The following is a 14,036-nucleotide window of genomic DNA, read 5'->3' on the forward strand; positions in this document are numbered from 1 at the left end:
ATTTTTTCGGATTTTTTTTACTATTTTCGAAATAAGTGTTGATTTTGTATTTTAATTAAAAAATTCCGAAATAAATAATTTTTTTGAATATTTTTTACTTTTTTCGGAATAAATGTTGATTTTGTATTTTAATAAAAATTTCCAGAAAAATAGTTTTTCCGAAAAATAGTTTTGTCATGCTAGATTGCTTAGGTGGATGGCCATGTAAGCAAATCTACCTAGTTGGACTGTCATGTCAGCTTCAATGGCAAGACTAACTGTTTAGGGGTATTTGTGGTCCAAAACATAGACGGCAGGGATATTTTTGTCACTGAAAACAAACGGAGGATATTTTTGAGCTATTTCGAATAGTTCAAGGACATTTTTTTGCCCTTTTCCGTTATTATTATTATGAAAATTTGTACTTTAGTCCCTAAAATTATCGACAAATTTTAATTTTAATCCTCATAATATATATTTAAGCACATTTAACATTCAAGTAGTTGAGATTCGCACTTTTGATTCTTCTGCATGTCTTTACAAATTTAACGAATTATTAACCGTTATATCATTTAATTATTCATGCATTGTGGTAAATTAGTATTGTTACTCCATATAAAAACACATATTTTAATTAACTTAAGGTTAAATACGCTAAGTGAAATTCTAAGGAGCAAATTAAAATTTATCAATAAATAAAAGATAAAATATAAAGGGGAATTTTAGAGCAACAATAAAGTTATTTTCTTATAACTTATAGGCACTGGTTCAAACCGTGAAAATAGTCAATAATGCTTGTATTAGGTTAGGTTGTCTACATCACACCTCTCGAGCTGCGATATTTTTCGGACCTTGCATACGAATACGAAATACACTGAAAGATAAAATATGCAATTATCCATATTGTTATTATATTATTCTGATTTTCATTTTAATTATTCTCACAATACACGGATCACCACATGACCATTTCCTTTTTATGTGCCTTTAACTTCCTCAAACTCTCCCCTCATTTCTCTCTCCTCATTTCTCTCTCTCTCTCTTTCCCATTTCATCTATTACAATATTATTTTTTCTTGGTGTCTTTTTCCTGTTAGCAAGCTCAGTTTTATCCTTTTTCTGGGTATTATTATTTGTCTACTTCAGATTCTTTTTGACCATTTTTTCCTCATCCTATACGCTTTTCCATAATCACCCCACTTCTTTTATTTTAATAAAGATTGATTCTTTTTAGGTTTCTTTAATTTTTTTTACCTCCCTTTTTGGAATTTTCTAGTTCTATTCTCTTCTTGTCATATCAAATATAACATCTTGAGTACTGAATTAACAAGAAGTGGTAATAGGCCTTTTATTTTCTTGTTTAATATTTCTTGTCAAGAACTTGTTTTAGTTCATGTCAAGAACTTGTTTAGTGAATAATTAGATTTAGCAGAATGGGATTTGAGGATAATAAAGAGGAATTAGCACCTGTTAATGAGGCTAATAAGAAAGGAGGAATTGCTGATTCTGATTCAGAGATAGAGCATGACGTTAATGAGAATAGAGTTAGTAGACAAATGAGTGAGAGTTCAATGTATACTACTGATCAGGAAGATGATGAAGATGAAACTACTAACAAGATTGAGTTGGGTCCTCAATGCACTCTCAAAGAACAATTTGAGAAAGATAAGGTGTGTGTGTGTGTGTGTTATTTTCCATTATACCTTCTGTTTCTTGTTTAAAAAATGCATCTTTTTGTCTTCTTGGTGCTTAATTGTCATCTTTTTCTTTGCATCATCCCTTTTATTTCTAAGAAAAAAAATGATTTTTTTTTATCTTCTTGGTGCTTAATTGTGTTCCTTTTATATGTTTTTGCTTATAAGCTATGATTTCTATGTTCATTTTTATTTTGTATAATGTTGGCCTGATATTGGTTGAGTCGGGTCTATCCGAAACAGTCTCTCTACATTCGTAAGGTAGCGGTAAGGTCTGCGTATACTCTAACCTCCCCAGACCTCACTTTGTGGGATTTCATTGGGTTTGTTGTTGTTGTTGTTATTGTTGGCCTGATATTGGATTTAAATGGGGAACATGATCAGTGAGGATTCAAATAGCTGACCTCGACAATGTGTTATTGTTGTATCATCCCTTTTGTTTTTAGAAAAAAAAAATGGATCTTTCTGTTTTTTTAATGCTTAGTGTCTGATTTTCATATGTTTTTTGTTTGTAAGATATGATTTATATGTTCATTTTTTGGGAATTTAGGATGATGAGAGTTTGAGAAGATGGAAGGAACAGCTTCTTGGAAGTGTGGATATTAATGCTGTTGGAGGTAATTTAACCATCTTTTTTGTTTCAAGATTTGCTTCACCAAATTTCATGGATTTATTTGCATTTAGAAATTTATGACTTTTGTTCTGCCCTTTTTTAGATTTTTTTTTCATTACCCCTTTTAATCCTTCTTCATGAACAAGCCTATGAAATTTGAGATTCTTTTGCTGGTTTCTCTAATGATATCAATGACTATCCCTTCTCACAAATGACAGCTTGAAAGATTATCATGTTATATGAGATTTTAGTAGTAGTCCTCTTTTCTTTCCTGCATTGATCTTTCTTTTGGCGCGAACAGTGCATGGTAAAATTATTAACTTTCAGATCTCTGCCTTACATCAAAGTGAATTTTGGAATGCCGTAATCAGACACAAATCTTATGTATCAGTACTGGTAGGAGGATGGAGGGACTCGGTGGAATAGTTGAGGTCGGCGAAAGCTAACCAGACACCACAGCTAATAAAAAATATATAGTAAGACATAATCTTGTGAAATTTGACATCTTTCAGATTGTTCTTTTAAACAAGATCCCAGAGTTCATTTCTCCTTATGGGTCGTCTGAGAATTCTTAATTGTTGAATTTGAAGAATGCTATGGAATGTGAAAGAGTTCAGCACAAAACTTTGTCTATTCCTGTGTTTCAATTATGCAGCTAAATGGGGGGGGGGGGGGGACATGTTCAGTTAGATGGATCAGTTGGTTAGTATATTTGGTAGAATCTTAAGATCATATTTGCTTTGCATAAAAGGATATCCATCTCAATGAATTTGGTGTCGAGATAGAATTTGGTTACCAGATAGGATCTAGTGATGGAGCATTGGACAACTGTTTGATAGAAAACCTGACATTTTTCTCTACTGTCTGCTATAAAATTGTAGAGTCACTGGATCCAGAAGTGAAGATCTTGAGCCTCGAAATTAAGTCCCCGGGTAGACCTGATATTGTTCTGCCAATCCCAGAGGATGGAAAACCCAAGAGCCCATGGTTTGTCCTGAAAGAAGGGAGCAAATACAGCCTAAACTTCAAATTCCAGGTCAGCAACAATATAGTGACAGGTCTCAAATACACAAACACAGTTTGGAAAACTGGTATCAAAGGTATCCATCTCTTTGTAAAATGTCATTTTGAGGCCTAAGAAATTTGTTTATATGATGTTTCTGATTACTGTTTTCTTTTTTCAAAAACCTTATCTCAGTGGACAGCATGAAAGAAATGATTGGGGCGTTTAGTCCTCAATCCGAGCCGTATACACACGAGATGCCAGAAGAGACTACCCCTTCGGGCATTTTTGCGAGAGGATCGTACTCGGCAAGGACAAAGGTGATTATCAGCTTTTTCATTTCATACTTTTAACATATTCTCATCTACCATTCAACAGAGCTAAGTTGCTCTGACACAACAGTTTAGGTGCTGCATCTGTGTAGACATAACACTATTATGGGTGTAGGTATGGGATTCGTACCAGATTTGGTTAAACAATTTTGGGTACTTTGATCACGACGGACGAAAAAATTCGAGCCGAGATACAATTTGATTCCCGAAATCAGAACCAAAACTAGGTTAAATTTGAAGAAAAAAATGCATATCCTATCTAGAAAATCAATCATTTACTTATTTATAACTTCAGAATAAAAAAGAAATACACACTTTACAAGTTATACGTAAGTATTCCACAAAAGTTCTCATAATTTAGAGATATTTTATTTTTTTTGAATTATCTGCCGGATCCCGCGCATAGCGGGAGCTTAATGCACCGGGCTGCCCTTTTTTTTAGCCAGGTCTCCATACCCGTATCCCGTATTTGTAATAAGATTCGTATCCCCGAATCTTAGAACTTACATGTCAAAGGATCCGACCTCTTGATCCACACCCGTGACGGACACCCTTAGCAACAGAGTACATCCTGTATACCCCAGAAATTGAATGTTGAAGCTTCTGCTAGGGTCATGGCTTAGTTTAATGACAATCAACAAGCTCATGTATTAAATTTGGTGAATAGTCTCTTCTTCAATAAGATAGATTGACAGTGATGTTGCAGTTCATTGCACATGGTCTTTATCTTTACCTTATAGTAGGGGGACCATTTGAGCTTCCTTATCTTTTGTTTTCTACTACTCTTTAAGTAAGCATAGGACCACCATATGGAAATGCCAAATGAAGCAGAGTCTTGGATATGGTTTCAATAAGCAACATTAAAATTTAGGCCCCTTCACCTGAAGCTGAATTTTGTAGCATTCTTGATGCATTCATATGTATATGTTTTTTTTTTTTTGCACCTGGGAGATATATGCATCTTTACTCGCACAATCTAGTATGCGTATAAACTAATTTTTTTGTCGTGTTTCTTGTTTTGCTTTGCAGTTCCTTGATGATGATAACAAGTGCTATTTGGAGATAAACTACACATTTGATATTAAGAAAGAATGGCAGGCAACATAATGTACTACTGTTGCTGCTCGAGTCGTTGCCTCAGATCGTCTTGTTTTCGTTCTTCATTTTTGTCTCTCTAGTAGTTTTCCCAGAAGAGGAAAAAGAAGGAAAAAATTGATAATATCCTACTTTAGTTGACTGTTGAAATGTGAAGGAGGGAAGAGGAGGGGGGGGGGGAGTAATATTAGCAGTTAGGTTTTTGTTTTGATGAGTGTGATTTAATAAAGCTGAGCTTTGTCTATGATAGATTAACCAAGAATTTTCTCTTTTATATGTGCTTAGGTGTGTGATTGGTTCCTTTAGAATATCTAGAAACCAAGAAGAGATTTCAAGAAATAGAAAACTTTCATTCATTATGATATTGCATTCTTTTACTTTCCTTCCAACCAAAGATGTCCACTTTAGGAAACTTTGGCTACTTTTCTCTTTAGCCTTTAGTATTTTATATGTTTTGCTGGTTCAACCACCCCCTACTTTTATCTTTCCCTTTCTTTTCCATAACTGAACTTGACATTCATGCACTGGCATGATTGTTCATGATTTCTGAGTTGAAAACCTACCAAAGATTGAAACAATGTCCTCCAACCCCCCCCCCCCCACACACACACACAAAATAAAAAAAGAAAAAGAAAACCAGACCCCCCAATGTCATGATAATAAGTAACAAGTAGTTATTTATTTTTTGCCATTTAAATGTTATACTACCCTAACAACTTAGTTCTTAGTTAATGATATTTACTTTGTGTAATTGTTGAGTTATAAGGTTTAGTAAATGGACTATTGCTTTCTATATTTGAAACTAATACCTTCCATCCCTCCTTTTAGATCTAAAGTGATCATGGAGCTACTTTATAGAAACTATAAATGAAAAGTAAGAAGCACTAAAACTCTACATGATTTAATTAGTCTAAGTAAAATTTACCAAATATGTTAGAGGATATTTGGTCATGCAGTCCTTGATTTTTTCTTTTAGGCAAAATACATAAGTTGACACTTGAACTATGTGCCAAATCCCTGTTACACATTTTCTGTGGGCGAAAATAATATTACACACTTAACCTTTTAAAAGTATGTCTAATACACACTTTCTTTGACCAGGACCTAACATGCGTAAAACACCAAGGCAGGAACGCGTCTACAGATAAAAGAATTATCTAAATACTTATTTACGCCACGTGTCAGCAAATCCATCATCTTCCCCACACTTCTCTATCTCTCTCTTCGTTTGTTCCGCCATCCAAACTCCCCTCCATACCATGTTCAAGAATCTTATTTTTCCTCCATCTCTCCCTATCTTCACCACATTTACTTGCCATTTCTAATATCAATTCTGGCATTTCTATAGACCATCTATTTACTTCGTCAAATTTGAGTTTATTAACCCATTAGTTACTATCTAACCGTTAAAGTAAATATGGAACTAATGTCATACATTTTACCAAATTGATCGAGAACATCAACAACCCAGTTGTCACTTTTCTCTTTTTTCTTTCATTCCTTGTGATCTTCTCCTGCAAATCCATTAATGTCGGTGCTGCTATCTTTGTTTCATATGATTTCGTTTTGTATAGTATCTAAAATCTGGGCACGGGATGCACACGCATGGAAAAGTGGAAATTAAAATTTTAGATATTTAGGTGAAAGGAGCAAGAAAATATCGAGGGATATAAGGAGGAAGAGATTGTTAAAATTGAAAATCAAATCACCAATTTATTTGCTAGTATGCAATTTAGTGAGCCATGGCTTATTAGCTTTTGATGCCTTCTATTTCTTTCTCGAATTAAATCACTTGGGCTCCTAATTTTTGGGTTGAATTGTGTGCTGATTTTTCTGGTGGTTCATGGAGGGTGACATGGAGAGAAAGAGATGGGCATGAAGAAGACGAGGTTATGTAATTTTAGATATTTTTTATGTTAATTATATGTGTCATGGCCTTATTGGTGCGTGACATTACCTATATTTTGGTAAAGTGATCAAGAAAAAAGTGGTGTGTATTAGACACACTTTTAAAATGTTAAGTGTGTAATATTATTTTCACCCACAAAAAATGTGTAACAGGGATTTGACCCAGAGGTCAAGTGCCAACTTATGTATTTTGCCTTTCTTTTATATTTGCCACCATGCAGTAAGGTACTTCAATTATCAAATATTGTGCTTTTCTTTCTTTTGGTATAGTTTTCTGGAGCTTTAATAAGTTTGTTAATTTTAATTTGTTTCTTTTATTTAGCGACACTGCTAGCTTGATTATGAAACTACAATTTCCTAATTTTGTAGGATTATTAGTTTCAGCATTTCTATCCAAACTAGCTAAAATACATAATTGGTTATTTATAAGATCAGTTAAGCAATTTGAAGTACTTTTTTTTTTTTATGCTTATCAGCTATTTTCAATCAACTAAGCCAAAAAAACTCTAAATACTTTCTTGAAGCAATTTTTTGCTTCTCATTCGAGAACACAACAAAACAACATAAAAAGAAAAATCAGCCATTCAAACACCTTTTCGCAAACTTTTTCTCCATTTTTTTTCCAAAATAAAAAATTATTCAAACAAGTCTGTATATCTTTATCAGCAGAATGTCGGTGTTTTCTATATTTCCAACTAAGAAAATTTGCCCCAAATAGCTACTTATAATCACTTATTGAGGGTCTATCGAAAACAGTTTTTTCACCTTCTTAAGGTAGGGATAAGATATGCGTACACATCACCCTTCCCATACCCCACTCGTGAGATTCCACTGTTATTGTTGTTGTTGTAATCACTTTTAGATCATGATATTCACTCAAAGAAAAAATCTGAGTGAGTGAATGCATGTTACCCCATATGGCATTTGGTTTCCAGGAAACTTTGCATAGGTAGCAAGCAAAAGCAGTAGGCAGGGCAGGACAAGGATGTCAATCATTTAAAACCATATTGTAACGAGGAGATGAGGCAATATTGAGCAACCCAAGACAATAGCCAACTTTAACTGCAACACACATTAAATAAAACTTAAATGCTGATAAAAACCAGGACCAGAGTACTAAATTTTAGGTTAAAATCTGTGCCAAACCATGAATTCTGTCTAAAAATTCTCCCAGTTTTTAGAGTACACAACAGTAGATATGAAGTCAAAGAATTGAATTCCGGTATCTCTAAAATCTATACCCTCCTATTTACTTGTTACTATAGCCTTTTGTTACGCCATTTAAGAAAACATTAGCAATAAGAGTCACTCGTATTTGACTAGATTGCTCGTATTTGTTCTTTTATCTCTCAATCTTTTTATTACTTCTCTAAAACATTTGTTATAGTAGTCTAGGTAAAATTGAAAAAAATAATAAATAATTTCTTGGTTCACATAGATGATAAGTATTTTGGAACAACTATTTTTTTTGCAAATGTAACAAGTAAATTAGATTGGAGGGAGGAACTATTTCTAGTTTATATTATTGTCTTTTAAGGTTTTTGCACACCCCTTAACTTTAATCATAAGATGTATTTGTCTAAACTACCTTATCTCCCCCCTTAAACGTCTCACGTAATTAACACTCCACTACAGTAAGATATATATGTTGAAAATTTTTTATAATGACTTCTCACTTTTCTAAAATATCAATATTTTAAAACAAATTCAGTCGGCCATAAACGACTAATATTTTGAATTGAGTTGACTACCCTCTATAAATAGAGCTCTTGCCTCTACTCACCCTCTCATCACAAGTCACAAGAGGTGTCTACAAGCAAGGACATATATAGAGTGTATAGAAGATATCTATGGGAGAAGGAAATAGGCTATCATCAAAGACGAGTGTCTTTGGGTGTCTGTTAATGTTGATGATAGTGTGTGAGATGATCATTTTGCCTTGTTTAGGATGCCCAACAGATGGTGATGGCTGCAGAAATTGCATAGTAAATCACATGAAAGTCGACTGTCCAAAATGCGCGCCAATCATGCGTTGCATGGCCAAGTGCTTGTGGGGAGGAACTTCGCGCACCAAGTGCACGAAGAAGTGTGATTGCAAAGGTGTCTACCCAAGGCTTTCTGATTGCAAGAATTGTTTGTCACAATGCAAATGTAGTTGCAGCTCTGTCTAAGACATCATCTCATTCTGCATGTAAGTTCTATGTTTTATCAAATACAGAGAGATCAAGAGAAAACAAAGGTTGCTTTGATGGCCGGGGAGGGGGGGGGGTGTTGTTAAGGGTTAGTTTGTCATGTTATTCACTTGAAGGAAATATCAGTAACTGCTAAATGAGGTAGAGAATTGTTGTGGAAGCTTGAGAAGCTGCTGTATTAGTAATAAGAACTTATTTTTTCATTAAAGTGAACTGCAACCATGCTTTTGCTAGAGTACTATATATAACTGTCACATAGGCGAATTCAGGATTTAACTTGGTGGGTTCATCAACCTTTAAAGTTCTTGTCACTTAAAAGGTACATATTTCTTCATATGCTCCATCTTTCTTCTTTTTTTATCAGATTAGTGTTAGTACTTTTTCTCAGATTTTACAACAGAAAATGCTCTTCAGACATATTAACCATAAAAGTTTACTTTTTTTGTGGGCTAGATCATGAAAACTTTGATTATAATGTCACTTTGATACATTGAAGTAACTAGTACCCGGGGTGGAGCTAGAGCTTCGCTATCGGATTCGACCGACCCCAGTAGCTTTAGTGCAAACCATATATTTGTCTTAAAAAATCCATTTGATAGGTACTAATTCTTACTTTAGAACCCAGTAACATAAAAAGGCTAGAATCTCGAACCAATAAAGTTTTAAAATACGCTTGACAGAAACAGGGAACTGAAGGAAAAATATTACCATCTACGCTGTGTTGATCAAAATTCCTAGTGTAGCAAAGTATTTAGATCAAAGTTTTCAGAAACCTATAGAAAGCAAATGTTACCAGATGTCATTAACACAGAACGAAGACGAGAAGGAAAGAGAACTCTCATATGCATTATACAACAGGATTACAAGTCAGATACATGTATAGATATATATAACGTATTAACAAGAAAGGAAAGATGATATTACATTTGTGAGGATTGGTATCATTATTGGTCGCGTAGAAACCTTTGTAGGCACCGAAAACCCAAATGCTCAGCGCAGAACGTCTCCAATTCGTTATCACCTCTTTCTTTGCAAACCTCAATTTCCATCCTCTCTACAACATCATCCCAGTCCATCAAAAATCCATCCCAGTTTTGAATCTTAGTGTCGGAAACAGCATCTAATATCTCTTGCAACCCCACGATCCGGCGGCTCACGTGTCGCCTCAGCTCCCTGACTGTTGAATCAACTCCTGGCACTGAGTCTAATCTTAATAGCAGACCCATTAGCGCCTCATTCATCCTGATTCTCTCTCGCTCACTGGACCTTACGGCATCAACTGTATCCTGCTATCAACAAGTGACATGTCACAGACGCGATTTCAGTGAGATCATCTGCCATTGTAGCTAGTAGGTAGATTGTCTGTGTACTTCACAACAATATTAAGATTTAACTTTGATATGGTATAATTATACCTAAGTGCCATAACAACCAGTCATGACCCAGCATGGGGGTCATGTCATGTCAGGCGGTGCTAAGCGAGACTAAGCCACCCAGCAAGCCTAGCCCTTTTTCACGATAAGAATCCGGTAGAGTATCCACTGTAGTGGTAGGACACGATAATTTCAACCTTGTCATCATTCAATCATCTCAAAATCGTAAATAATTTGGGATAGAGATGTAGTTGAAAATACATAGCACTGTAGCAGCATCAACTGTCTCTTGCTATCAACAAGTGACATGGCACGGACGCGATTTCAGTGGTCATCTACGATTCTAGCAAGTAGCTAGATGGTTTATGTGCTTTCACAACAATAGTTGATAAGGTTTAATGTTGATATGGTGTATTTGTACCTCACTTACATAACAACTAGCAACAGGAAATGCCATCACTACACAAGAATCGCTAAAACTTACAATTTGGTATTATGTGCATATGTATTTATATATACTCCTCAAGATTTGATCTTAAAAGTACGTCAAAGGGAAGAAATTAGGAGAAGTAGTAACCCCTACTAATTATCAGAAACAGCCTCTCTACCTTCGTAAGGTAAGGGTAAAGTCTGGGTAAACTCCACCCTAGACCTCATTTTGCCGTATTACACTGAGTTTGTTGTTGTTGTTGCTGTTGTTGTTGTAGTAACCCCTACTAACTAAAGGAGTCTTATAGCCTGTTTGGCCAAGCTTCTTTTTGGCCAAAAGTACTTTTGGCCAAAAATTGAGGTGTTTGGCCAAGCTTTTGGAAGGAAAAAAATGCTTTTAAAGAGAAGCAGAAGCAGTTTTAGAGAAGCAGAAAAAAGTAGCTTCTTTCCAAAAGCACTTTTGAGAAAAATATACTTAGAAGCAGTTTTTTAAAGTTTAGTCATACACTAATTGCTGCTTAGAAGTGCTTTTCAAAATAATTAGCCAAACACAAACTGCTTCTCACCAAAAGTACTTTTGAGAAAAACACTTTTGAAAAAAAGCACTTCTCAAAATAAGTTGATTTTTGCAACTTGGCCAAACAGGCTATTATACTTGCACAAGGTGCAACTCGAGCTTTTACAAATCCTCTTACCTTAATAATTAATACTACTATGTAATGCATGTAGCCCCTCTCTGCAACCTGAAAATTTTATATTATTCCCCTCGCTCACATGTAGCTCTCCGGCCATGAGGTCTGGCCTTGTCGGTTTCTTAGCTCATACTCTATCAATCATTTTGGTTGAGGAAATTTCATGGTTGGATTTTATCATGTTAAGGGGAATCTCGACTCACTGCTTCCCCCAATATCTTCCCTTGTACGACCTCGTGGAATTGACAACAATAGCTGAACACTTAGTTTGATTGACACAACTAACTGATGTTGCATCAAAGTAGCTCTTGGAAATGTAATTAGCATACAGCAGCCAAGGGAATACCACCAATGAAGCACATCCAAATATCTACTACTCAAACTAATATGAATATTCTGCACTAATTGGAAAAAGAAAAAAAAACATAAGCTAAAAGTGTATTTTGCAATTCAAATAATGTCGAGCATATATATGGTCATACAGAATAACTAGTAAAGGAGTCGGTCTGATCAATAAGAGTGAATCATACTTCAGACTACTCTTTTCAGGAGGAACTATATAACAACGACAAGCATTCCCTGCTCAGAAGACCGGAAAAACGCCTTTTATTAACCACCCTTCTTCGACACTAGTGCTTAAAATCATGAAAACATATACTCAGGGGCGGATCCACCTCCCTACTTGCGGGTTCACGTGAACCCAGTAAATTTTGTCTAAACAGTGTAAATGTGTTCGAAAAATTTACTAAATATCTATAAATGTTTGAATGTGAACCCAACTACTATTTGAAATTTACTCGAGATCGTTGCAGGAACCCTTAAATATTAAATCCTGGATCCGCCTCTGCATATACTATGTGAATTAGATAAGCTGAAATTGTTCGAAATCCATATACTTATTTATTTTAGAATTTAAGCTCTAAGCATTGTCAGTGCAAAAAAAGATATACACAATCAGTTCACTTATTAGGTAATTACCGGTAAATCTCTTGATAAACATCAATTGGTAATCTGACAAGAGAATTAACTAACCATTTACCACAGGTTAAAATTTTAGCTCCATATATGAATTTTTGAAAATATGAATTTAATAAGCTGAAATTCAGAGAGCAATTTAGTAAAGTGTACAATCAAATGATCAGTCAATTATACCTGTCGTTGGATAAGACGTTGTAAATAGTTTGCTTCAGAATTGACGGCTGAAATCTTCTTTACAAGGGTACGAACTACGTAAGACCTATAAGCTGACTGTATTTTAACAGCAGCCGTACCGGTCGGAGCTGAGAGGTTTGGGAGTTCATTTTCCGGCGGGGACTGAATGGGAATTTGGATGATCTCCGGGGTAGATTGGTCATTTTCCATAAAGCAGGTGACGGTGGAAGAAGAAGAAGAAGAAGAGTAAAAGCTGCTTCTGCGACAAGATTTCATAGCTATAACTGAAAGAGTCAGAATAAAGAACCCACTTTATTTATTTTTAGCTCGATAATATGTTAGTGATAAAAACAGGAAAAAATATACAACGAATCTACTAATTATAGCTAAAAAAAACTGGAATTAGTTGCGAACTTTATTGTTAATCTATCACTAAATTGCTCGTATTTAACAGAATTTTTTAATAATCTATTGCTAAATTAAATTAATAATTTCTGTTTAGTTATAAAATTTATCCGTCACTAATTTTTAATTTTTTTAAATAGTGGATCAACCTCTAAATATAAAGTGAGGAAAGAAATAATAATAGTAAAGTGGAAATTGAGAAGTAGCAAATAGGGAATGGATATAGTTTGAGAATTGAGATCATAATACTTTGGCGGGTATTGCGCATTGCTGCCGTTTATGGGACCCCGCCTTTTTTTTTCTTTTTTTTTTCTTTTTTTTTTGGACCTTTAACGGTCTTTTTTTGTGGCTTTTTCATACGTTAGTGGGTTCCATGTCTAGGAGCTGTCGGTTGATTTTTTTCCGGGTATTATTACTTTTAACCGGTGTCAGAAATTATTTATATTTAATAGTCGAAAAAATATATAAAATTTATATAATAATTTTTATATAACATCAGTTATATACAAAAATATGTATTTTTCCGGCTATTATTTTTTGAGCGATTATATAGTGTCATTTCCCCCCTCTTTTTTTTCATTCTGTTGGGCCACAATCCGGTAGTTGAGTAAAACAGTGAGTTATATATTCTAATAGTATAAAAGAATTATACTATGTATAAGTTATTAGAGCAATTTGGTTAATTATAGGGGAAATGTATAAGTACCCTGACCTATAACCGGATTCTCAACTGCTGGGGTATATACTATTAACTATGCATTTGGATATAGTATATTCTAATAATTATCATGGTTAAAAGTCTAAGTGGGAGATTGTTGGGATATATACTATTAACCATGAGTTTGGTTTAGATATAGTATTTATTATGAAATAATTGTTTATTCAGTTTTAATAAAGTTTTAAATAGATCATATAATAGTCTGTGTCATTTGCTTATATAGTAGATGATTTAGTGTATAGAAGTTTAGCTTATACACGGAAGATTAAATCATCGGTTCTTATAAGTATAAAGTTTGAGTTCACAATCTAATGATGGAATTGGACAAACCATCAGGAATGATTGTAGCACAAGATTAAATATAATTAATCTTGATTATGGGAATGGTTTAATTCCAACTTCTTGTGCTAGTACATTTTGTATGTATTGAACGGACCAGGTAGAGATAAGT

General features: G+C 34.4%; 3 protein-coding genes across 4 annotated transcripts; 2 read left to right on the forward strand and 1 right to left on the reverse strand.

Moving 5' to 3' along the window:
• The first annotated feature begins 985 nt into the window (after positions 1-985).
• On the forward strand, positions 986-5,078 carry LOC104241993 (rho GDP-dissociation inhibitor 1). Its single transcript, XM_009796967.2, has 5 exons — positions 986-1,649; positions 2,224-2,290; positions 3,168-3,386; positions 3,485-3,609; positions 4,651-5,078. The coding sequence occupies exons 1-5, from the start codon at positions 1,413-1,415 to the stop codon at positions 4,726-4,728; spliced, it is 726 nt and encodes a 241-aa protein (XP_009795269.1). The 5' UTR covers positions 986-1,412; the 3' UTR covers positions 4,729-5,078.
• A 3,358-nt stretch (positions 5,079-8,436) lies between these two features.
• On the forward strand, positions 8,437-8,852 carry LOC104241992 (uncharacterized). Its single transcript, XM_009796966.2, has one exon. The coding sequence runs from the start codon at positions 8,475-8,477 to the stop codon at positions 8,793-8,795; it is 321 nt and encodes a 106-aa protein (XP_009795268.1). The 5' UTR covers positions 8,437-8,474; the 3' UTR covers positions 8,796-8,852.
• Positions 8,853-9,642: 790 nt separating this feature from the next.
• Positions 9,643-12,814, reverse strand: LOC104241991 (BAG family molecular chaperone regulator 5, mitochondrial). 2 transcript variants are annotated; one of them, XM_009796965.2, is made up of 2 exons: positions 12,463-12,814; positions 9,643-10,102 (listed from the first exon to the last, which is right to left on the reverse strand). In XM_009796965.2, exons 1-2 carry the CDS (start codon positions 12,736-12,738, stop codon positions 9,761-9,763), a joined length of 618 nt encoding a protein of 205 aa, XP_009795267.1. In that variant the 5' UTR covers positions 12,739-12,814; the 3' UTR covers positions 9,643-9,760. The 2 variants fall into 2 exon arrangements, with proteins under 2 accessions (XP_009795267.1, XP_009795266.1); XM_009796964.2 differs by having other exon boundaries at positions 9,643-10,105; positions 12,463-12,789.
• Positions 12,815-14,036: the final 1,222 nt, after the last annotated feature.

Source organism: Nicotiana sylvestris, chromosome 4 (assembly GCF_000393655.2).
Source record: "Nicotiana sylvestris chromosome 4, ASM39365v2, whole genome shotgun sequence".
Taxonomy (NCBI): Eukaryota; Viridiplantae; Streptophyta; class Magnoliopsida; order Solanales; family Solanaceae; genus Nicotiana; species Nicotiana sylvestris.